The 25,738-nt window shown below is 45.3% G+C and overlaps 1 protein-coding gene across 7 annotated transcripts in view; it reads right to left on the reverse strand.

Annotated features, from left to right (window-relative positions):
- The window catches only part of NCALD (neurocalcin delta), a 163,466-nt gene that overhangs the window by 12,873 nt on the left and 124,855 nt on the right, over window positions 1–25,738 (reverse strand). For 3 of the 7 annotated variants that reach the window (XM_036263938.1, XM_036263939.1, XM_036263942.1), the window contains one exon: window positions 3,732–4,128. In XM_036263938.1, the coding sequence (XP_036119831.1) occupies window positions 3,732–4,109 (378 nt within the window). In that variant the 5' untranslated portion in view covers window positions 4,110–4,128. Of the gene's footprint in view, window positions 1–3,731; window positions 4,129–12,158; window positions 12,218–19,317; window positions 19,457–25,738 lie in introns of those variants that run through there. The other 4 variants (XM_036263936.1, XM_036263935.1, XM_036263941.1 and 1 more) reach the window with 4 other exon arrangements.

Below are 25,738 nucleotides of genomic sequence, written 5' to 3' on the forward strand. Positions count from 1 at the left end.
CACCCGCTGCTGTTGGCTGAGAAGATGGCTGGAAAGGGCCACAATAAAGGAATACTCCAGAAACTAGGAACAGCAAGGAGACAGCCTTTCTCCTCAGACCTCCAAGAAGGAACGCAACCTGTGCATGCCTTGATTTTTAGCCCACTGAAACTGATTTTAGACTTTTGACCTTGAGAACTGTAAGATAACTTTATATTTTTTACTTAATGTTGTTTTAAGTGACCATGTTTATGGTAATTTGTTACAGCAGCAAGTTATATTTGTTATAAGCAAGCAGGAAACTAATACAGTGTATTTCAGCATTACAGAGTCCACATTAGAGTCCTTCCTACCAATGTTGGGAAGAACAAAGGATTTCAGCATGTTGCTATGAACAATATTTTGTAGATATCAAAGTTAATCTATAGACAGCAACATTAAGAAAGAAAAACTGGAAAATTTATGAAGTGTGAGTTTCAAAGAGGGGGGTGGTGGGGGTTGGGGGTTGAGAGTAGAATGCAAAGTTCCAGAATGTCCTACAGTAAATTCCGATTCATCCAGAATCACTGAAAACTGGGGATTAGAATAAGAATGAGACAGAATACATGAATTGCAAAGTAGAAGAATAGAACAGCATATCCCTTAACAGGAAAATGGTTCTAAATTTAATTTAATCTCATTGGTGATTTGGAAGTCACTTTGCAATGCTGCAATTTTTTTCTCTCTACCAGCATGAATATTAATCATCAGGATGCGGTACCATAGAAAACAATTTAGAAAATTTGAGCTTTCCATTTGCAGACTTCTTAAAAACTGAGTACATAAGTATTTATTACGGAATCTGTGTCCTTCCGGTTATGACCTGGTAGCTTACTGTGGGCCTGTGAGTGGACCCAGCTACTTTACAGAGAAGAAAATTCCTCGTCAGGCTGAATGCTCCTTCAATTCTAGAATCACTTTTTACGTTCCATGTTGGACATGGAAGAAGTCAGCAGAGGTTCATTCAGCAAGTGCTGACTGGTACCTCCTGCACACGCTCTGCAGTGTCCCCACTCTCCCTGAAGCTGGATTGCACAGCACAGGGAGAGTCTATTTCCCTCCCTAGACTATCGATTCCTAGTGCCAGCTACTTAGTAGGTGCTTCACCCCAGGTGCAGAATGAATGCATTGCTCTCCTGAAGCCCATGTGGTCTGGAGGGTCCTCCCTGCCTGGAGTCAACATCTTCATCAATACTGGCCACCAAACTACTAACCAGGGACAGCCAGGAGAACTGTGCTAAGATGCTAGACAGAATATGTCATAGTGGCTGTGCCTTTTTCTTAGATCCCAATCAGGGAGCAATCCTCTCCAGAAGGAGAAAGTCCTCGTCTCTCTCACTGCGCTGAAGCAGAGAACCCCAGGGGAACACAGCTGTCCCGGGTAAAAAGGATGGACAAGCCCCGGATGGTCTGGCTCAGTGTTTAGAGCACCAGCCTGTGGACCAAAGGGTCTTGGGTTTGATTCCTGGTCAAGGGCACGTGCCCAGTTTGCAGGTTGAATACCTGGCCCCGACCAGGGCTGTTTGCCAATGTGTCTCTCTCACATCCATGTTTCTCTCTCTCTCTCTCCCCCCCTCCCTCCCTCCCTTCCACTCTATCTAAAAATCAATGGGAAAATATCATTGGGTGAGGATTAACCAAAAAAAGAGCCACAGAAATAAATGCTCATTGCCTTTGGCCCAGTAATTGCATTTCTGGGAATTTTTTCTACAGGAATAATCCTAAATATAGAAAAAGCTTCATGCACAAGAATTACTTGTTAATTTGTTTTCAAAATTATAATATTATGTGTAACAATGAAAACTGGAAACAACCTAAATACCCAACAGTAAGGGAAAATCAATTATATTACAGTGTATGAGTATTAGGCACCTTTGAAAATATCTTTATTAAAAATTTTTATAACATGAGAAATGTTTCTGTTACTATGTTAAGTGAAAATGGCAAGATACAAAATTTTGTGTATGTTATGAAATCGACATTTTTAAATGCATAGAAATGGGACTAGGAGGATGTATTAAGAAATTATTAGCAGTGATTCTCTTTGTGGGCAGAATGGGATTATAGAGAATGTGTCTTTTTCTTTTATATTTGTCCACACTGCCCATATTTTTACAGTAGACATATTTTTTATGCATTTGTCCTTGGAGGAGGGGAGAAATCCTTTATTTTTGTTTACGATCCCTGTCTCTGAGTGGTTAATTTAACACAACTTATTGAGACAGTGCTCTGCGTGAGGGAAAAGCCACCGGTGACCCAGCAGCAAGGAGAGCACCAACCAGCAGCAGATTGCGGACCGTTTCCTGACACGGGCGATGCTGTGGGTTCCTGCTCCCCCAGCCCTGCGCTGTGTGTGGGTTCGGTCCCACTGGCCCAGGGGCAGACCCAGGCCTCAGTAACAGGATCGGATCTCTTGGTTTCTGTGAGCGGGTGTCCTGGGTTCCTGGAAAGCAAGTGCCATCCCCCACCCCCCATCCACGCAGCAGCCGCCTCCTTTCCGCCTCCTTGTGTTCCCCCCGCCTCCCACCCTCCCGGAGCTCTGCCCGCCCCGCCCCGCTGTCCCAGGGCTGCAGGTCTCCCTCTGAACCCGGCTGTCCTGGCTTGATTGCTGGCTCCTGTGATGAGCCCCCAGGAAGCCAAGTGCCCACTCTCTTGGACCTGCTGTCTGCAGCCAGATGCTTCCTTACTGTGCCCACTCGTCTGCCAAGATGGCGAGCAACTGCCAGCCCTGCCCGGTGCCACCCGCCCCCTGGTCCTTCTGCCTGCCTGTGGCCGAGGCTTTCCTGGTCCTCGCCCTGTCTCAGTGTCCTTAGGTTTGTGTCTGGGCCCCGCTCACGGCTGATCGGGCTGTCATTGCCATGACCACAGCTTCCTGGTTCCTTTCCACCTTTCCTCTGGGGTCCCACAAGGAAAATGTGGTCAACGCCACGGTCCCGCTCCTGTTCTGCTCAGGACACTCACTCTGGGTGAGTGACAGGGAAATAAAATGGAGCGCCTCCTGTTGAAACGATGGAGGCCTCCATTCTACATTTGTATCTCTGATGAGACAGAACCTGGACTAGAGATCCCTCCCCTCACTCAAGAGTCTAATAAAGCTGTCAATGGACGATGGTGGTGATGATGGGCTTTTCTAATGGCTGGTGCTAAGCATCGAACAGGGAGAATCACGTCTAATCTTGAAATAACCCCACAACATGAGTAGGTATTGTTGGCAGTTCCGTTTCACAGGTGAGGGCACTGAAGCTCACTGGGGTGAACCAGGTCAAAGTCACAGAGGTAGTGACCGAAAGAGGCAAGATTTAAACCCAGGCCTCGGTCTGACCATTAAATTACCACTGCAGGGGCGATAACCCCAAACACGTGTCATTGCATTGAGGGAGATGCCACAGTGAACATGACCACCCAAAGACTGCATGTCCATCTTTAGGGTGGCCGTCACCCCAAAGCCCGAGGTGACTTATGCCAGGCAAGAAAGGGGGCCCAGAATTGCCAGACTTCCTGAGTTTTCAAGAGAAGCCAACCAATCTGCATTCTGACGTGCCGTCTCCCTGTTTACTGATATAGGTTTGATGTTCTCAAAAATACTGGGTAGGCCACATCGGTGCCCAGATGGGCCACCAGCTCACAACTTTTGCAAGAAGCTATACTGCACACCTGCCAATTCTTACTTGTGACTCTCGCTCGCCTCCTTGGGAAGGGCCAGGGCTACGCACCTGCACAATCTCGAGCATTTCTGCCTTGCTGATGTAACCGTTTCCATCCAGGTCATACATGCTGAAGGCCCATTTCAGCTTCTGCTCCAGCTTGCCTCTCGATGTCACACTCAGGGCTATGATGAATTCTCTGAAGTCTATTGTCCCATCTCCGTTGGCATCGAAGGTGCGGAAGACATGCTCTGCAAATTTGGAAGCATCCCCGTAAGGGAAAAAGTTCCCGTAAATTTTCTTAAACTCTTCCATTGACAAATGTCCACTGGGGCAGTCTCTCAAGAAGCCCTTATACCATTCCTGGATCTCATGCTCCGTGAAGTCGGTGCTCTCCAGCAAGTCCTGCATGACCTCCGGGCGCAGCTTGCTGTTCTGCTTTCCCATCCTGGCAGCAAGGATTCGGCTGCAGACAGAAAAGAGTGAATATACTTTTTAGACTTGTTCTTTAGAGGCACATTTTATAATCTGTGATTGTCCCTTTGGGAAAAAGAATGAACTCTATTTTAGTCTAACAACATTGTCTAGGTTTTCCAACTATATAGCCAGCCAAACAAAACGATAGAAAGACAAGCAGGCAAACCATGTAGAGCAGAAATCCCACAGACTGGAAACTGCTCTCTCTTTTACACGGAGCCAACCTGCAAAGAAGAGATGCATAATGAAAGGGAGAAAATGAGAGAGAACTGGCTGTGTAGTTCTGCCTTATCTATTTGCAAGAGGTCATGACTGCCTTTAAGAAGACAGGTTCTGCTTGGCCAGGTGGCTCAGTTGGTTAAAGTGTCATCCCGTACACCAAAAGTTTGTGGGTTCAATGCCTGGTCAGGGCGTGTACGGGAGGCAACCGATCGATGTTTATCTCTCACATTGATGTCTCTCTCTTTCAATCAATGAAAACAAATCCTTATTGAGAGCAAAAGAAATCATTTACCATGTTTCATTGCTAGAATATTTACAAGTAGAGTGCAGCTTGAGTACCTTCTGAACATTATAAATACAGACATGAGTAAGGAAAATAAAAGCCTACCTAATTCCATTAAAGCTACCAAGCTAGGTTAGTTATTAAATTCACAAAGTCAGGTCACTGTCAACATAGGGCTTAGATGTAAAAGATGATGCTTCATTAAGTTGTTCATGTCTTATAATTGTGGCTTGTGGAATAGGTCTAACTTTCCTTTTTAAAATACATATTCCTCCCTATTTTCTAATCCTAACAGTAGCACACACCCACAGTATGATAGTGAAGCATCGCAGTGATGCATAGAGAAAAAGGTCAGCATCATTTTCTGTCTTACTACTGACAGATAACTCCCGATGGAATTTGGGGGTGTCCTTCCAGAGGTTTTGAAAGCATACTTATCTAAATGTGTTATTAATATATGTTTTAATGCATTAATATGTTAAAAACCAAGAATATATATCATACACCTTTTAGTTACATATTTTTAAACTTAATATAGTATGAAGAATAAAGGCAACTCTTATTAGATGGTAAAATAGCAGTAATTACTGTCTTCCCATTCAACACAGCTGTTCAACATTTATTGCGCACTATATACCAGGCATGCTTCTGGCACTGTGGGTGCAAAGGAAAGTAAGACCTGTCCCCTCCTCTGTAAGCGACACCCAGTGGAGCCTCTACAGGGTGGTGGTGGCAGGGAGGGGACAATGCCGTGGATCGGAAATGGATGTCGTGCCGTGAAAGCACACAGAAAGGACACGCAAACCACACGGAGGCAATCCGGAGAGCCTTCTTGGAGGAGGTATTATCTGAGCTTAGTTCCTGTTTCTAAAGTTTTATGACTTAAGTGTAGTCAAGGTAAACTCTTTTTCATAAACAGGCTCTGCACTTCTATTTATCATATATTGGAAAAAAAACGAAAGTAAGGCTTGGAAAATTATAGAATAAATACGAGACAGCACATCTTTGCTCTCATCGTGGTTTGCCACTTCCTGGGAGATTTCACACTGTACACTTGCTTGTGTCTGCCTCCCTCCCGGCGCAGAGTTTGCCCCTTGAGACAGAGTTTCCTCTGGGGTCAGTCTCTCTAGGGCCCACGACAAATAACATTTGGTTAATTAAGGAAGGACAGATAAATACTTACTACATGAAAATATGGAATAATCTCCTTGGAAAGGTGTTTTTCTGACACAAAAATGAGGCCCTGGTATTCACAATGCTATTTGACACCCTACTGCTACCTGGTAGTTAAATAACAATGGCACAAAACTAGGACAAATAATCCAAAAATGTATAAGGAACCACAAAGGATTCGGAAGAGCCACAGCAGTCTTGACAAAGAAGAACAAAGTGGAAGGTATCACGTTACCTGATATCAAACTGCACTACAAAGTCATTGTAATCAAAACAGTATGGTTTTGCATATAACAGACACACAGATCAGCGGAACAGAAGAGAGAGCCCAGAAATCAACCCACACCTATACGGTCAATTATTATTTGACAAAAGAGGCAAGAACATAAGTGGAGTAAAGACAGTCTATTCAATAAATGGTGCTGGGAAATTTGGACATATATATGCAAAGAAGAAAAAAGAAACTAGACCACCTTCTTACACCATATATAAGAATAAGTTCAAAATGGATTAAAGACTTAAATGTAAGACTCAAAACCATAAAATTCCTAAGAGAAACATAGGCAGTAAAATCTTCAGACATTTCTCAGATTCTCAATATTCTTTTTTTCTGATATATTTCCTTAGGCAAAGGAAACAAAAGAAAAAATAAACAAATGGGACTACATCAAACTAAAGTTTTTGCACAGCAGAGGAAATCATCAATGAGACAGAAAGATAACCTACTGAATGGGAGAATATATTTGCCAATGATACATCTGATAAGGGGCTAATATCCAAAATTTATAAAGAACTTACACAACTCAACACCCAAAACACAAACAATCCAATTAAAAAATGGGGCCTGGCCAGTGTAGCTCAGTGGATTGAGTGTCATCCTATGCACCAAGAGGTCATTGGTTTGATTCCCAGTCAGGGCATAAGCTCTGGTTTAGGGCTCGATCCCTAGTAGGGGGCATGCAGGAGGCAGCCAATTGATATTTCTCTCATCAATGTTTCTCTCTCCCTCTCCTTTCCTTTCTCTCTAAAAATATCAATAAAAAATATATCTTTAAATGGGCAAAGGACCTGAATAGACACTTCTCCAAAGAGGACATACAAATGACCAACAGACATATGAAAAGATGCTCAATATCACTAATCGTCAGAGAAATGCATATTAAAACCACAATGAGATTTCACCTCACACCTGCCAGATGGCTGATCAATAAATCCACAAACAACAAGTGTTGGCAAGGGAAAAGGGAACCTTCATGCACTGTTGGTGGGAATGTAGACTGGTGTAGTCACTATGAAAAACAGTATGGAGTTTCCTCAAAAAATAAAAAAATGGAACTAACTGCCTTATGATCCAGCAATTCCACTTCTGGGACAATATCCAAAGAAACCCAAAACACTAATTCGAAAGAATATATGCACCCCATATTCACTGCAGCGTTATTTACAATAGCCAAGATATGAAAGCAACCCAAGTAGTCATCAATAGATGAGTTGATAAGTGGTGGTACATATATACAATGAAATGTTACTCAGCTGTAAAAAAGAATGAAATCTTACCATTTGTGACAGCATGGACAGACCTAGAGGGTATTATGCTCAGTGAAATAAGTCAGTCAGAGAAAGACAAATACCATACAATTTCCCTTATATGTGGAATCTACAGAACAAAATAAGTGAACAAAATTGAAACAGAGTCATAGACAAAGAGAGCAGACTTATGGTTGCCAGATGGGAGGGGGGTTGGGGGGATGGGTGAAAGGGTGAACAGATTAAGAGGTACAAATTGGTGGTTACAAAACAGTCACAGGGATGAAAAGTACAGCATAGGGAATATAGTCAATAATATTGTAATAACTATGTATGGTACTAGGCAGATACTGGAAATATCAGAGAGGAACACTTTGTAAAGTATATTATGGTCTAACCATTATCCTGTACACCTGAAACCAATACAAAATAATATTGAAAGTAAACTGTAATTGAAAAATAAAAAACAAAACAATTTATCTGGTAGTTAAGACTTGGTCTTGGGAACCCTTCTCCCACCCCAGTTTTTTTTTTTAATTAATTTATTTTTGTTACAGCTGTTTCTCCGTTTCCCCCCATTGACACCCTCCTTTGATTAAGACATCATTATATAAGTTTCCGGTGTACAACAAAATGACCAAACATATATGTATATACTGTGACCCAATCATCACAATAAGTTTAGTTAATATCCATCACCACACACAGTTAAGTTTTTTTCTTGTGATAGAAACTTTTAAGATCTACTCTCTTAGCAAATTCCGAATGGATAATACAGTATTGTTAACTACAGTCACCATGTGGTACATTACATCCCCAGAACTTACTTATCTTGTAACTGGAAGTCTGCACCTTTTGACCACCTTCACCTCCTCCCCCCCCAAGCCTTGGGGTCTCTGATATTGAATTGCCTGTAGAGCTGTCTGTTGCTCTCTCTAAAATAAATTCTTGGAGTACAGCATTTGCATCTCATATGCTCAAACTTCTTTTGGTAATATCCACACACAGTTCAGGAAACGACAAGCAATCCTTATTCATTGCCAAGGTGACGGATTTTGTTTTCAACTCTGCACTGGAGGCCGACCTGGCCCCACTCCGGCTCCCAGGCCGGCTTCCCCAGGGGTCAGGGGGAACAGAGCTCCCTCCTATTAGCAGGACCAACAGCTGCAGGAAGGGGCTTCCTTCCAGAGGTCCCTCTTTACCGGGAATCAGGCAAACATCACATTATGCAAGAATAAAATTCAACTCCCGCTCCAAATGGCGTACAGACTTACACACTGAACCTTCTGATCACTTTCACTCCCCTCTCGTGTTCTTTCTTTACTGAAGTCATAAAAGCCGGGTTAGAGAGGCTGGTTTGTATTAGAAGTTTCAAACTGTCATTTAGTTGCTAAATTGGCAATTTGCCTGAGGCAAGAAATCAGAAACATGAGGTAATACACATACGTGGGTTTACAGAGCTCTGAAACATTGGCTGGAATTTACGAGCAATTCCTAGTTTTCCTTTTGGGGAGTTCTTTGGAATACAGCTCTTTGGTGTGGTGCTCAATCAAATCACCATGATCATCCTTTTCAATACACTGTGGTTCTGTGTGCCCAGCCTTTGGGGGAAACGCTATTCCAGTATTTAAGTCCACTCTCTTACAGAATGATTTATTTCCCTAAGTATATAAAACATTGTTTCTTCAAAAGCAAACTTAAGCTCCTTTTTCCAGTGTTTAAAGAGCACTTTTCATTTATTAGCTGTTTGTGCACTAGAAACAAATGGTCTCAACATTTTGGCTAAGTCTCCCACTGAGACTGTTCTGTGTGCAGCTATTTTTTGGTAAACAGTAATTAAACCACATTTACAAATTCATTAGCACAGAAAGGCCATAACACAAACAAGGCAGATGAGCACGCAGTGAGTTATTTGGGAAGCGGGTGTCTGCAATTCACTCCAGAACTTGTTTCAGTTGATAACTGCAAATACTTGACGACGCATGATGTCTGAACTTGCAAAAGCCATCTGGACTTGGTTAGACTGAACGACAAAAACCCCAGGGGACATATGATAGGGTTCATTCCTTGGGGGAGGAGAGGAAAGATAGAGGCATGCCTGACAATACCTTTTTCTTTTGAAAGACAGGAATTTCTGCCTGTTTGAGTTGAAGGGGGGCACAGGGGGATAACACCAGGGAAATGCCACATTAATTAGCAGTCCAGGAAAAAATAGTCTGGAGACAAAAGTTGCACCTCAGGTAAAACCTTCCTCATTACTCCATCAGCCATTAGAACACTGATTTTGTGCCAGTAGAAGAATCTCAGGCCACTGAATTAAATGCTTGGGTCCAAAGCCTGGCTCTGTTGTTGCCTAGCTCTTGGGTAATTCACTTCACTTCTTGGTGCCCCTCAGTTTTCTCATCTTTCCCATGAATTCTCTAAGATGACTTCATTCCTCATTGATGTGACGTGAGAATTAAACGAGACAGGCATATATGTAAGGCTGCAGTATTGAGCCAGGGCCGGACACCATGGAAAATGAAAACCACATCTTATCCTTGATGGCCCTTCACATATTATTCTATTGAACCTTTCTAGCAATCCCGACTGAGAGTCAGGAAGGCTTTCTGTATTTTGTAAAATACGTTTTTGTATGTTTTTATTTATTTTTTCTTCTTTTATTGATTTTAGAGAGAGAGGAAGGGAGAGAGTGAGAGACAGAGATGGAAACATTGATGAGAGAGAACATCGATGGGCACCTCCTGCATGTCCCCCACTGGGGATCTGGCCCACAACCTGGGCATGTGCCCTGACCAGGAATCAAACTGGCGACCTCTTGGTGTAGGGTTGATGCTCAACCACTGAGCCACATCGGCCGGGCAGGCTTTCTGTATTTTATAAGCAAAGAAGTGAAAATTCAGGTTAAGCAACTTGTCCCAAGTCACACAGTTTGTGACTGAGAGAGCCAAACAGTACGCTCAAGTTGTGCTCAGCTGTCCACTCATTTACCTACCATGCCAACCAGCTCCATAAACAAAGGACACATGAAAATTAAGACAACAGTCCCAGAAAAAGCCAGAAAGAAGTAGTGAGGAGAGAGGAGACAACTTCCTACTGGAACTCATTTAATCCACACATATGTGCTAAGTGTCTGCTAAGAATGAGACATGTTCTGGGGATTCAGCAGGAAACCAACAGACAAAAAATCCCTCTTCTCATGGAGCTCACATCGAGTGCAGGAGACATACAATAAATAAGGTAAGTAAGTGAAACGTGAGATGGAGGTGTTCCAAAGTAAAGAAGGAAGGGGGTCGGGGATTAGCAGGGTGGGCAGTTGGGTGCTGACATTTTAAATAAGAAGCAGGGAAGGCCCTACTAAGAAAGTAACATTTGGAAAAGACCAGAGGAAGTGAAGGTGGTAGCCATGGAAATAGGAAAAGAGGATTCCAGCAGAGAAAACCGCACATGAGAAGGGTCTAGACGAGGACATGCTTAGCCTGCTCAAGGGTCTGGTGGAGTGGAAGGCATGGGAGAGTGAGGGGATGAGCTCAGAATAGTGATCAGAGCCAGATGAGGTGGAACCTGGAGGTGACCGAAAGGACTTTGGCTTCCACTCTGCGCAAACTTAGCAGAGAGGGGACAGAGTGATTGACGTTCGACCAGGACCATCTGGCTGCAGTGCTGCAAGCGAGCTAAAGGGTGAGAGCAGAGGTGGGAGACCAGGTAGGCAGCCACTGCAGGGATCCAGGCAGGAGACGAGGGTCGCCTGAGCTGGGTGGTGGTGGCAGAGGAGGTGACATCGCTTTTAGGAATCAACAGACTTGGTAGAGATTCAGAGGGAGGGTGGGAAGAGAGAGAGCAGCCCAGCGTTACTCCAAGGCGTTGGCCTCGGCGACTATCGGGGTGACGTGGAGACTTGCTGAAATGGGCAAAAGGCAGGAGAAACAGGGCTTGCGTGTGAGGAGGGCGTTGATATCGGGGCTTAGCTGTGCTCGTGTTAATTCTGAGATGCCTGTTGAACATCCCTTGGGAGATGTCAAGCAGGTGGTTGGATATATAAGTATAAAGTTTGAGGAAGAGCCCCGGGGAGACAATATAAATTTGATAGTACTTATAGCCAAAGTCTGGATGAGAACACCAAGAAAGTGAACATGGATAAAAAAGGAAAAGGGTGTCCCGGCCGGTTTGGCTCAGCGGTTAGAGCGTCGGCCTGCGGTCCAGAGAGACCCGGGTTCGGTTCCCGCTAAGGGCACGTACCTCGGTTGCAGTTTGTCCCCGGCCCCAGTTAGGGTTGTGTGGGTGGCAGACAGTCGATGTGTCTCTCTCATGTCGATGTTTCTCCCTCTATCTCTTTCTCCCTCTCTCCCTCCTGCTCTCTCAGGATAAATGCAAGAATGTCCTTGGGTGAGGATAAAAAAAATTTAAAAACCAGGAAAAGGGTTAAGGACTGAGCCCTTGGGCACTCTGACATTCAGACTCAGAGAGGAGCACCCAGTGAAGGAGAATGAGGAGGACTGGCAGCTAGGGGGTGGACACCACAGAGGCTGACCGATGCCCTCGCTGCTGTGCCCACCCGCCCTGCTCGAGGTGGCACAGCAAAGTGCTCAGTCAGGGAGCTCTGTTTCCTGAATCTCGCGCTCTCCCCACCCCACCTGCCCGGCTCGGTACAGGAGGCCATCTCTGTCCCATCGCTCACTCCGGAACCCGGGCTCCTCTGTGATTCCGTCTCCAAAGTGGGTCTCAAATCCATTTACTGCTGACCACGTCCATTGTCACCACCCCAGGCCCAACCACCGCATCTCCTTCCTGGACGCCCAGCACCCTCTCCTCACCAGATTCTCACTCTTCACACTCGTCCCCTTCTCCCGCCAGTAGCCCCAGTCCATCCTCCACCGAGCTCCCCAGAGTGACCTTCGAAAAACAAAACGAACAATGTCACTCGGCTTTCAGCTCTGTGCGGATTTCCTAGCACACGTCAACTAAAATCCAGGCTCCCTCCTTTGCTTCAGGGCCTTGAAGAATATGTTTGTTTGTTTGTTTTTTCTAAATTTCTTTATTGTTTAGAGAGAGAGGAAGGGGGAGAGAGAGAGAGAGAGAGAGAGAGAGAGAGATGGAAACATCGATGAGAGAGAACATCAATTGGCTGCCTCCTGCGTACCCCCACTGGGGATTTGGCCCACAACCTGGGCATGTGCCCTGACTGGGAATTGAACCGGTGACCTCTTGGTGCATGGGTCGATGCTCAATCACTGAGCCACACCAGCTGGGCTTGAAGAATACTTTTAAGTAGCCAATAACTCCACCCTTTAGCTAAGGTATATAATGTATATTACATATAACATATATCATACCCATTAATTTTTGCTGAATCTGCACTGTCTTTCATTGAGTGCAATGCACATCTCTTCCACTTACAGCATTCTGTTAGCGGTTTACTCTGACAGGGGTAGTGTGGAATTTCCCAACTTAATTTGGGTCATATCCAGTCTCCCAAGAAATAAATCTGGGGTTAATATTGACCACAGATGAAAAAGGAAAACACACAGGCACTGAAGACATCAAACCACCAACAAAAAACCATGACCAGGAATCTAAAATATGAAGTCAACTTTCTATTTAAAAAGAAGGGGAAAAAAAGGCATAGCTCCTAAAAACGATGCCACAGGGAACGGAAATGGCGACGGGTGGACAGCCTTTGGAACGCCTGTGTGCCCTTCTCTGTGTTTTGTCTCTGGGGGCAGATCTGCAGCGTTTCGTTTCTGCAGTCCGGTCGGCTCAGGGAGTTAACTCCTCGGGACCCAGGACCTGCTGGTTAGCTCCAGAGGACACGTCTCAACGCCAGCTGCACGGAGGTCCCCTGGGATGGAATTTACAAGGTGCTGGCAGCTGGAGTCAAGTTCAGCTACAACAAAGGACACAGAACCCGCAGAGGTTTAGAAACAGATCAGGACAGTGAAAACTGTCTGCCCGTTTGGGACCTTGTCCTCTAGTTTTTAACCCGTGGAACATGAAAACATAACTAGAAAAGGATTCCTGAAATGCAGGGAAGGAAATGGCAGGAGTCACTGATGAATGGGAGCAAGCACTCATTGACAGTGCCTTGGGCATCAGGTGTGCTAGCCATCCGAAGGTCACAGGTGGCTAAAATCCAACACCTTCATTTCCGGGTCAGCTGTCTTTGATTCTCACTGAAAACGACGACGACAAAAGACTAAATGACATTCTGAAGAGCACGTTGCTTCAGAAATTTCTCTTCAGTGGAACTGGCCACTCAGTGGAAGTTTGAAAGGAGACTCTATATATAAACTGACATATTTCTAGATAATGGGAAAATTAAGAAATATAACACAGAGGCACATGAAGGGAAAAATTAAGATATCAAAGAGGGACAACTGAAGTTATGTGAGATCCCCGGTGATACCAACTGTTGTAAGGAAAACAGAGCCATTTCGCACAACCTCAGCTCGGTCACAGAACGGCTTTGCCGGAGATGCCGAAAGTTGTCACAAGCCACTGCTTGTGGGGACGCCTTCTTTCTTCTGAGAACGGGCACAGGGGTCCCCGTATCCTGCCAGGGGGCACACCTGTGGCTGGGTCACACACCAGGCTCTCGCTCCCCTGCAGAGAAGTGACAGTGTGGGAGGAGAACTGAGCTGGTACGAAACACCAGTGAACGGAAGGCTCGAGAGAACAAGTCGCTTTCCCTTCCGCCGCCCGCGTGCGGGGCTGAAGCCCAGGAAATCCGTCTGCGGTGCCCGGCCAGCGGCGCACCTGGACGACCTGGGCCCGGCCTACAGGTGCTCGTCAGAGTGCGGGGCTGCTCTTGGGCTCTTTTCAAGTTTCATTTTTCGTAACTATAAAGTGCAATCCCAGAACTGCCAATAAAACATATATTTCTGTTAAGAATCTGAATAGAACATTATCTAACAACAACGCTTTGCCTCTCCCCTCAAAATGGGAACGTCCTTTTTGGTTTTGCTGATTACCAGAGCACTGCATCATTGTTGCAAAAATAGATAGATAGATAGATAGATAGATAGATAGATAGATAGATAGATAAAGGCGTGAGGAGATTAGAACATGAACACCCCGCTCTGATCCAATAGCACTCCATAAGAAACAACCACTATTAACAGTTTTCTTTGTATATATCCTCTTAGACATTTAAATGCATAGGTACAAAAGCTGTCCACTCTAACCATAAATGGGATCATACTACACTATTCTATAATCTTCATTTCACTTAAAAGTACATTGTGGCCCTGGCCGGTTTGGCTCAGCAGTTAGAGCGTCGGCCTGCGGTCCAGAGAGACCCGGGTTCGGTTCCCACTATGGGCATGTACCTCAGTTGCAGTTTGTCCCTGGCCCTGGTTGGGTCGTGCGGGTGGCAACCACTCGATGTGTCCCTTTCATGTCGATGTTTGTCTCTCTCTCTCTCTCTCCCTCCCACTCTATCTGAACAAAATAATGGAAAACTGTCCTCGGGTGAGGATTAAAAAAAGTACATTGCGGATATTCTTTCAGGCTATACATATGGATGTAGCTCATTCTCTTAAATTGCAGGATTTTCAGATTTGACAGATAGTGTTGAGCACTCACCTGGTGCCAAGCACTGCACTGGGTAGGAGCTGGTAAGGTGAGGCTACGGCCCTTTGGTATTCCATTGCGTGACATTTAGTTAGCGAATCTCCATTGATAGACACTTTGGTTGCTTCCACTTTTCTTTTATCTCTTTGGCATTCACTTCAGTCTTGGTTCCCTGATTGTTTGGGGAGTGTTTATTGCAAAGAGATTTCTCCAAACCTTCCCTTATAAATTCTCCAACAAGCCATTTTCCTCCAGAGCCCTTACATCCTAATGCGTTTTGCAAGAGTTTGCACACCAGCTACGATTAGAATGGAACTGGAATTAAAACTAGATTTGGATGCCACTGCATCCCCTCTGGCCTGCCCGTGTCCCTGTCACAGGCACACGAGCGCTAGTTTGCCATTTGCTACGTCTAGCGCCTAAGAGGGCGCACCCAACCTTGCTGCTTAAAGAGTGCAAGTTATATTGTCCCCTCTCTCCTCTCAGTCTAAAGAGATATTTTACCCAAAGAGCACCCTAAATCCTCTATTACTTGATCCTCCACTCCTGACTTTTCATGCCTATTCCTTTCCCTGCTCCTTCAAGTCCAGCTGATGGCAGACTCCCCAGCCCTTCCTCCCACAGTGCCGCACTTGGAGGTGAATTGACATGGCATGCTTACAGTATCCCTAAGTAAACACACAGGGCCACACTAAATGGTCACCTTCCAGATCTGCAGAAACTACAACGCTGTCCCAAAGAAAGAAATCACCGGAGTGCCTGAAGTCAAGGGCTTCAGATGAGGTGCGCATGTCCCTCGCTATCAGACCACCTGGCCAGCAGACCACTGCACCAGAGCTGCCTGTCTGGGCCTCAGGCACAGATGCCAGGTCAGTGCTGGCTGCGGGGGCGGGGGGAGGGGGGGAGTGGGGCATTCCAAGGCCCTCAACAGTCCCCCATGGCTGACACAGGCTAAGACCCTACCTAAGTTGGCTGACTCCTAGGAAATCCAATCGCTATAAATGTCTACTTAGTTAAAGGTACTAAATACTCTCTTATTTAAAAGACAAGAATTATCCCTTTGGATTCTGATAAAACCATAAAGCAGAACGGTGAGCTGTCATAGACTGAGAAGGGCAAACAGATCAACTATGAGCATCCAGGCTTCATCGCTTAACTAGCAGCCAGAGGTACATGAGTAGCTCAAGTCCCCGTTTTTAGACATCCTCTAGGGGCCACAAATGCATTTAGTTAATTGATACAAGCCCCTCCACAGAGTCTAAGAATAGTTCATTTTTTTTTTTTTTTTTTTTTAATTCAGCAAACATGTGTTTAACATCTACTGTTTCCTGGCTTGGAATGAATATTCTTATAAAAATAGTATCCTACATGGGGTAGGGAAAGAAGGGACTCTGGGATTCTGGTTGCAGCTGAGCATTTTCATTAGTATTTTATTTTTGTAATTTCACTGTAGAGTTGGTAGAGGGATATTATATCTTTGTTTCATTCCAAGATGAGGCGCCCAGAGGAGCTGACTGTCACGACAAAGTCATGCCACCTGTGGGGCAGGATTGATCCCTCCCTCTCCTGGCCAATGTGACTGAAATATTAATGTTTGTTCATCAACTGTGTGTACAAATGAGAAGTCCATTAATTAGTTAATGAGAAGAAACTATAACTTTTATAAAAAATTTTTTTCTTTATTGATTTTAGAGAGAGGAAGGGAGAGAGAGAAACATCGATGAAAGAGAACATCAATTGGATGCCCCCTGCATGCCCCCCCCTGGGGATTTGGCCAACAACCTGGGCATGTGCCCTGACCGGGAATCGAACCAGAGACCCCCTGGTGCATGGGTCGACACTCAACTACTGATCCACACTGGCCGGGCTAAAGTAACTTCTTTTAATCTCTTGTACCTTCTGTGTCCTCCAGGAAAGTGTGTAGGAAGACAACTGGACTTGGTAGCAGAGGAACTAAATTGAACTTCTTATTATAGTACCATGTTATGTGACCTTGGGACGGTCATTTGACCTCTCTCTCTCAGTCTCATTCTTCTACAGTAACATAGGCATAATAACACCTCTCTCACAGGGCTGTTTGAAGGACTAAATGAGAAAAAGAAATCCCAATGAATGAGAAAAGTTCAATATTGGGTCTGGCATCTAGCAGGTGCTCAATAAACATCCACTATTAATTGGAATAAGATAAAGGTTTAGTTTTGTGGATTGTTTACAAGATGAGTTTTCCAGATTTGGGAGCACTCTCCCCCTTGCTTTAATGAAGAATTAAAGAAAGAAGGAAGGAAGGAAGGAAGGAAGGAAGGAAGGAAGGAAGGAAGGAAGGAAGGAAGGAAAGAGGGGGTGGGGGGAAGGAGGGAGGGAGGGAGGGAGGGAGGGAGGGAGGGAGGGAGGGAGGGAGCCAAAGAGCCACTGTTAACTTCCAGCCTGATTGTCCCCCTGCGGTCACTTGCCCAATGTGGAAGCAATGTTGTTTGCACCCAGGGAGGACTCTTGCCAGACCCCTGGCTCAGTGTTTTCCCTGCACAGAAATCATTATTTTAACCTGAAATTAAGCAAAATTTTTTCACTGAAGAAGCAGCTGATGGAGAGTTGGACACTGTGTTTTTTCTCTGGTCTTCTCCCCTGAGGCTGGGTTTTGGGGTGGGGGGCTATGTGGGGACCGAACAGAATCCGAGCAGGCTCAAAGAAGTCCCATAGCCAATCAGCCATCCAGCTCTGGGCAAGAGAACCTGCAACCCATTCCGGGGTCTCACAGGGCAAGACCGAATATTCGGAACAAATTGGATACCACTACAGACACAGGATATCAATAATTGACTGAATCAATTCTTCCTTACCTGGGGGAAGAAATGGTTCTTAGTTGTTTTATTATGTTTTTGTTGTTGTTGTTAATAAATTTTCATTGATTTTTAGATAAAATGGAAAGGAGGGAGGGAGGGAGGGAGGGAGAGAGAGAAACATCGATCTGAGAAAGACACATTGATTGGATGCCTCCTGCATGACCCCATTGGGACCAGGGATCAAACCTGCAACCCAGGTACATGCCTTTGACTAGAATTGAACCCAAGACCCTTCGGTCTGTGGGCCAATGTTCTAACCACTGAGAAAACTGGCCAGGGTGTTAGTTCGTTTGTTTTTGTTTGTTTATCAGCTTTTCATAAGAAGGTCAGAGGTGAGAAAGAAATAAACTTTTTGAAAAAGAAAAACAAAACTTCACTTATCAGGAGAGAAAAAAACAAACCATAGGACAATCTTTGTCTGTCAATTTTATTTCCAATTACTGCTGCCATTCCTTAGTCCAGGCCTTCATTATCTCCCACTTGAACTCAGAAATATTAACTGCTCTCCATATTAAAGACTCTGTATCCATCTGATCATATCAGGTTATTTCTCAAAGATCTTTCATGTTCCTTACCAACAGCCAACTAAAGGCTAAGCTTCAAGGTCATGCCCCAAGCTCATAGAAATCATCAAATTCCTCACTGTACCCTGAACTTGCACAAGCACTTTTTAAAGATGTTTTTCTTTGTATTGATTTTTAGAGAGAGAAGAAAGGAGAGGGAGAGAGAAAAAGAAACATCGATGTGAGAGCAAAACGTCTATCAGCTGTCTCCCACACGCCCCCTAGCGGGAGGGAGCCCTTCAGTGCACAGGACTGAGCCCAGCCAACTGAGCCATGCCGGCCAGGGCTGCACAGCACTTTTATTGTCACCCAATCCTCACAGTGGTCCAGTGAATGAATCACATGAGAGAGAAACATAAAACCCTTTGTAAACATTGACATGATTTCCAATAGTCAGTATTATAACCATGGCTCTCTCCTCTACCTGTTGAAATCTTAGTTGGTGTTCAGGTGGAAGCTATTACTTCCTCCATTCAGCGGTCCTTCCTTTTCCATGTGACCAAGCAAATCTCTGGGATTTTGTTGCTACTTCTCTCTACAGCTCTGAGAAAGATGCTGGCATGTAGTAGATGATCAAGAAACAGTGGCTCCATTCTAACGAGCCTGCTTCCTATTGACCATAGAGGGCAATATATTGCTTGTGTCACTTTCAGGAATTCCTCGAAGCAGAGGAAGCTACAATATTTATACGTATTGGTGTCAGTTGGCAATTGTTCAGTTGGTAGAAACCAAAGTTAACATCCATGGACTTCCGCTCAGTGAGTTTTCCTTCTACTAAGAATATCTGGGGAACTGAGGTTTTTTTTCTTTTCTTGTTCCAGGGTCAAAGTTTATCAGTAATGGTATTAGTATTGGTTTTCTTCTTACATTGTTTTTCCTAGGAAACTGAAAGTAGTCTTGGGGTTCTTTTGATGCTGGTATAGTCACTATCAGTTGGCTAAGAAAAAGGAAAAGTCCCCCCGAATATATTAACAAACACGATTCGGGGCTGATCTGCTCACCCAGGAGAGGCGATAAGGCACAGTGGTTAAGTTCGTGGGTGTCGGGATCAGAAGGACCTGGGACCCAATCCGGGCTCCCAGACACACTGGTTGTATGAGCCCTAGGAACCGAGGCTTCTCCGTGCATCAGCTTCCTCACCTGAGAAGAGATTTGGTGAGGATTCAGTGATGAGGCAACAGAGGCTGGCAGAGGGAGCAGTCAGGCGCATCTTCTTCATCATCATCCTATTTTCTCTTTGACCATATGTCCTATTATCTTCAAGTCCTTTCCCACCACTTCAGTTTCCCGGGTCTCCTTTCTCAAACTCAAAGTGGGCATGTTTCCTCCTGAGGCCTTCCATGCTGTTCCCTCTGCCTTGAATGTCTCTGTTCATTCATTTCCTCATGGCTTCCTACCCTCACATAGCCTCATGGCTCAAATCCTCCCTTCCCCACACCCCCTACAGCCTCATGGCTCAAATCCTCCCTTCCCCACACCCCCCATAGCCTCATGGCTCAAGTCCTCCCTTCCCCACACCCCCCATAGCCTCATGGCTCAAATCCTCCCTTCCCCACACCCCCCATAGCCTCATGGCTCAAGTCCTCCCTTCCCCACACCCCCCATAGCCTCATGGCTCAAGTCCTCCCTTCCCCACACCCCCCATAGCCTCATGGCTCAAGTCCTCCCTTCCCCACACCCCCCACATCCTCATGGCTCAAATCCTCCCTTCCCCACCCCCCCCACATCCTCATGGCTCAAGTCCTCCCTTCCCCACACCCCCCACATCCTCATGGCTCAAATCCTCCCTTCCCCACACCCCCCATAGCCTCATGGCTCAAGTCCTCCCTTCCCCACACCCCCCATAGCCTCATGGCTCAAGTCCTCCCTTCCCCACACCCCCCATAGCCTCATGGCTCAAATCCTCCCTTCCCTACACTCCTCACATCCTCATGGCTCACTTCTTACTCCTTCAGATCTATTCCAATGTCACCTTTTCAGTGACTCTTCACCCCCTAGTAAAAATTTTAACTTCCAATCCTCCTTCTCTACTTAATAATTACCTTAACATTTATGGCTTCTAATACACTACCAGTTTTATTTTGCTTATTGTCCACCTTCTCCCCACCACTAAAATAGAGGCTTCCTGAGGTCACAGATTTTGGTCTGCTTTGCTCATTGTTCTAACCTCAGCGCCTGAAATAAGGTCTTATACACAATAGTTGCTCAATAAAAATCCATTGATTGGCTGAGTGAATTATTAAATTTAGTTTTGTCTCAGTACTAACTTAACCTATTTTCCCTTCGCTCCTAATCTCACCATAAAGATTATAAAAGCTTTCAATGACAAGAGGACACCGCACTTGGGATCACATGTGGCTTATCTTAAAACCCACTCGTTCTTACTGCTAATATTTACGGAACTCCAAGTGTCTGCAGGCACTAGACCAGCTGCCCTGCACCACAAGCTGAAAGCAAGCACAGTCTCTTCCTGCAAGAGTCCACGGGGCTTTCGCACATGCTGCTGCAGCAGATCCTTGCCATGTGAGAAAAGGAGCAAGATTAATTGCTTCTCTGCTACAGAAATTGAGAGAGAAGATTTACGGGTTTTCCCAAGTTACATGGCTGACACGTCTTAAAGGTGGAAGTAGAACACAGACCTTCATAGTCTACCCACTCAGCACAACACCTTACAGTAGAAAACAGAGCAAAAGCTCAAGGAGGACACATTCAAGTGTCTGAGCATGTGCGAAGCTTCTGTGCTTAAGGAAAAGACTTCCTGTCTAGCTATTTACACTCTGGTTACTATTTCCATTTCTTGTTAAGAGAAATGAAAATGAAAGTTTAATCTGAAGAGAGGGAAGGTGAAAATATATCCACAAAATGCAAAAAAATAAAAATAAAAATCCAAACAAAAGATCCCCACCATCTCTGAAAAAGATAGGGTACAACTCTGTGGACAGGTTTTGTGTCCAACTAGGCATAGCACCTCCTTTTCTGGGCTGTGCGGGCAGGTGGGTTCACTCACTGATCACCCTGCGCACACACCGCCCTTGCCCAGCTAACCACCTGACATTCTTCCTACTCCTCCCAATTCTTTATTTTTAAATCCTCACCTGAAAATATTTTTCCTTCGGTTTTTCTTTTTTTAGATAGAGTGGGAGGGAGAGAGAGAGAAATATCAATGTGAGAGAGATATGTGGATAAGTTGCTTCTCACATGACCCTGACTGGGGCTGGAGATGGAACCCACAACCAAGGTACCTGCCCTTGACTGGGAATCAAACCTGAGACGCTTTGGTCCGCAGGCCGATGCTCTAACTGCTGAGCCAAACAGTCCAGGGCACCCTACTCCTCCCAGTTCTAATAGGAGTCATTCACTGCCATGGCGCTACCTTATTTTCTCTTGCATTACAACAAACACTGTTAAAAAAAATACAGTGGAATCAGCATACATGTTCCCCAAACATTCAAAGTGCTTGTATGTTTGCCTGGCATGTCACTACCTGGGTTAGGGTCAGCCGGGGCAGTATCAGGCAGACCTGTGCCCTGTCAATGAGGCAAGGACAGCAGAGGAAGCATCCTGTGTTCCATGTCCAGGCTCACACACACGCAAGAACCCACCTCAGGGTACCCACCTGCTGAACTGTAAAATGCACCAACTTCATTAGAAGAAATGTAAAGAAAATTAGATTTTAGATTCTGCTTTTTCCTGAATAATGTGCCTTCTGGCCTTTGTTATTGAATCTTGCAAAACAAAAGGGCTCATTAGTACGCGTATTTCAGTAGTTATGGTGTCAGCACAGACAGCCGCAGTGTGGAGCGGCAGGGATGAGCTAAGGACAGAAAAGGTCAGGCCATGCATTTGTTATGTGAGACTAGTAAACAACTTCAACGTGTGAAACAGGCATACGGTGCGTACTCAGAAGCACCAATGTAATCGTAATGTAAATGGCTAGAACTTTCTCGCATTCAGATACACTTACTCCTACACACAGGCCGAGACTGGAGCCCTAGCCCTGCCAGCTGGATACCCCTCAACAAAACCTCTCCCACAGCAGAAAAGTAACTTCTTGAAACTACAGCATTTTAGACATATCTGCTTCCAAGGAGAATCGTGGCTTTACATTGTGTGGTTTTCATAGTCGAAGAGATACCCCAACATACTAAAGAAGTCTCCCTCTCTAGCAAGACCAGATGCAGCTTACAGAACTTTGTAAAAAGTTTCTCCCTGTCAAGTCTTAAAAATTGTAGGGTTGGAGTTTCCGGCTGGGTAGGGATCCCGTTTCACTACCGTTTACCTACCACCTGTCTTCATGGTCAAGGTTAAGCCTGGTCAGGAAATAACCTGTGAGAATTTCTACGAACCATGTGTTCCCTCTGCAGTTAGCAGGACACAGCAGTGCCCCCGGGCCTTGCCTGCCTCGTGGCCCACGCAGAAGATGACACTCGATGCAGCACCCTGGGGGAGGCGGACGAGGGTGCTGACCCCCAGGAGGCCTGAGTGGTCCTGTCACCTGGAGGGCCCGGGGAGCGGTACCACCCCGTTCACAGCTCACCAACAGGCCCCACACCTGGGCTGAGAAATCCTGACTTAAAGGACCAAAATAAAATTTAGCAATTGCAGAAAAGAGCAAATCTCACCCCTCTATTGTGAATGCCCGCCACTGATTCGGACTAACTCGACTGCTTTGCTTCCGGTTGTACCCACTCCACCGCTTTCGCTGGTCTCGGCGTGAGATGCGCACAGGTCCGATTGTGGTGCCCACTCGCCACGCCCCAGCCAACACTCTCGGTTACCTAGAAACACACTCTGGGACCTGGTCACTGAGGTTCGGGGAAGACTCAGTCAGCAGAATATTTTCCTTTCATCCTCAGCCTCACCGACACTGTGTCAATGTGCTTCCACCACACACAGCAGGCAGACGGGCCCGGGACACAGCAGAGCAGTCCGCCAACGCTGTGGGCTCTCCAGCCTTCAGGAGAAGCTTTTCTCGATTGGACCCAGTTAAAACAATTCTTTTTGGGGAAAAGATGTTTTTCTTGTGTTCGGCACACATGTGCCCACTTTCTGTGTTGCAGAGAAAGAGGTGTTTTGTGGTGTAACAATTCCCCCCATCCCCCGCAGAGGAATGTCGCAACGGCCACCCAGCCACCCGCGGAACAGCTGCAGGCCCGTCGCCGTGGAAGCGGGAGGACAGACCCCGTCACAAAGTGTTGTCGCCTGGAGTTAGTGAGTAGGTGCTGTTTCCACAGTCTGCTCTTTCCATGCTAATCGGCATTATCTCAATCACCCGCTATGTGATTAGTCTCTAACTCACGGAGGGCCTCTCTGTCCCCAAGCCCGAAGATCACCTCCACGTCATTGCTGGTCACATGCCAGCAATGTGCTAAATGTTTTCTGTACATTATCTCATTGAATCCCTGTAATGACCCTATGAGGGAAGTATAACTCCCCTGTTTCACAGATGAGGGCGCTGAGGTTTAGAGAGGTTAAATGATGTCTCCAAGATCGGACAGCTAGTACATGACGGAGCCGGACTGAATCCAGCTGCACCCCGGTGCAAGCACCTGCTATCAAGATGCAGCGAGGTATCCTACTTAAAGAAAGGCGGCTGGAAATGAAGACCCCACTTGTCTAATACTTGAGTTTTACAAAGCACTTTCACATCCATTATCTTATTTAATTTTCCACAGTAACTCTGCAAACTAGTTATCCCCCACTTGACAGTGAGGAAATTAAGGTTCAGAGAGGGAAAGTCACTAAGCAAAAAATTCAGAGAAACTTCAGGTCTCTAATATAAAGATGAAATTCAGAAGCACAAACATGCAATGAGGTTGCATGATGATAAGAAATGAACATGGGCCCAGCCAGTTTGGCTCAGCGGTTGGAGCGTCGGCCTGCGGTCCAGAGAGACCCGGGTTCGGTTCCCGCTAAGGGCATGTACTTCAGTTGCAGTTTGTCCCCGGCCCTGGTTGGGTCGTGTGGGTTGCGGTCACTCGATGTGTCCCTTTCACATCGATGTTTCTCTCTCTCTCTCTTCCTCTCTCCCTCCTACTCTATCTGAACAAAAAAATGGAAAAATGTCGAGTGAGGATAAAAAAAAAAAAGAAATGAACATGGACTTAGAGGTCCAAGATTTGAATTTGAGTTCCTGTTCTGTCACTTACTGGTTAAGTGACCCCGAGCAAGCCATTTAACTGTTGTGCCTCAGTTTTGCATGTGCGAAATGGGCATGACTCAGGTCTGGATTGAATGAGGTACTTACTGTATGTGAAAGTATTGTGTAAATGATCCAGGGCACTACAAATACAGGTTTCTGTTCTCTGAAAGTAGTGTGTTTCTATGAAACATTTCATAAGTCAAAATGATGTAAAGCACAGAAGCGATTACCATTATTTAGTACAGAAACATTTTAAGTATTCCTAGACCCCCAGAAATCCCTACAAAATCATGCCCAGCCACACATAAAACATAAATGATACTAATATGTGGTCACAGGCCGCACCCCCTGCTGGGGCTCGCTGCCCTTGTAATGGCTCACTGCAAAACAAACGCTGAACTGTTTTGGTTTTTGCCCTTTTTTGCTAAAGTGAAAATCTTTGGATTTCTTTGGTTAGCAAAAACAGGTACTAATGGAGGTATTTCATAAAAGTGAAGTGGATTGTGACCTTTTGAAAAGTGGATGACATTTTATTATTAATTAATACCTTTATTATTGAAGTACTAATAAGAACAAGGGCAATGATAATAAACATTGTGATGTATGGATGTTAGAGTTATTTCATGTTCACTCCAGCCTCTGTAAGATGCAAACACAGGAACAGACTCGAGGCAGACCTTCAGAACAGCTCATGCTGACACATTTTTGTGATGGAATTTGAAATTCAGGTCCTCAAATGCAAAGCACAGTATTTTTCCTAAACACTTGCTAGGAGGATGTTCTTGTCCTCTTTCCTATTTATTTTTTGATTGATTGATCGATTGATTGATTGATTTTAGAGAGGAAAAAATGGAGAGAGAGAGAGAGAGAAACATTGTTGCGAGAGAGACACACCAATTAGTTGCCTCCACATGTGTCTGTGTCCGATCGGGGAATGAACCTACAACCTGAGTATGTGTCCTGACCGGGAGTCAAACCTGAGACCTTCTGGTGCTCAGGACGACACTCCAACCAACCAAGCCCCACTGGCCAGGGCCCTTGCCCTCTTTCCATCCACCAAAACCCATACCCCAAACTGTCCTCACCATGCACCTCCCTAATGTAATAGTCACAATCCATTACATGTATGTCTGTGATACCATTCTAATTAGATAAATCTTTGAACAGTGTTAATGACAACCTTGTGGTTAGCTAAGGATCCATTTCTCACTTGGCCGTCCCTAAAATCCCACGAAAAAGATGCCAAGATACTATGAACCCTGATGGAATTGCAACCTGGA

The sequence above is a fragment of the Molossus molossus genome, unplaced genomic scaffold (assembly GCF_014108415.1).
Source record: "Molossus molossus isolate mMolMol1 unplaced genomic scaffold, mMolMol1.p scaffold_m16_p_16, whole genome shotgun sequence".
Lineage (NCBI taxonomy): Eukaryota > Metazoa > Chordata > Mammalia > Chiroptera > Molossidae > Molossus > Molossus molossus.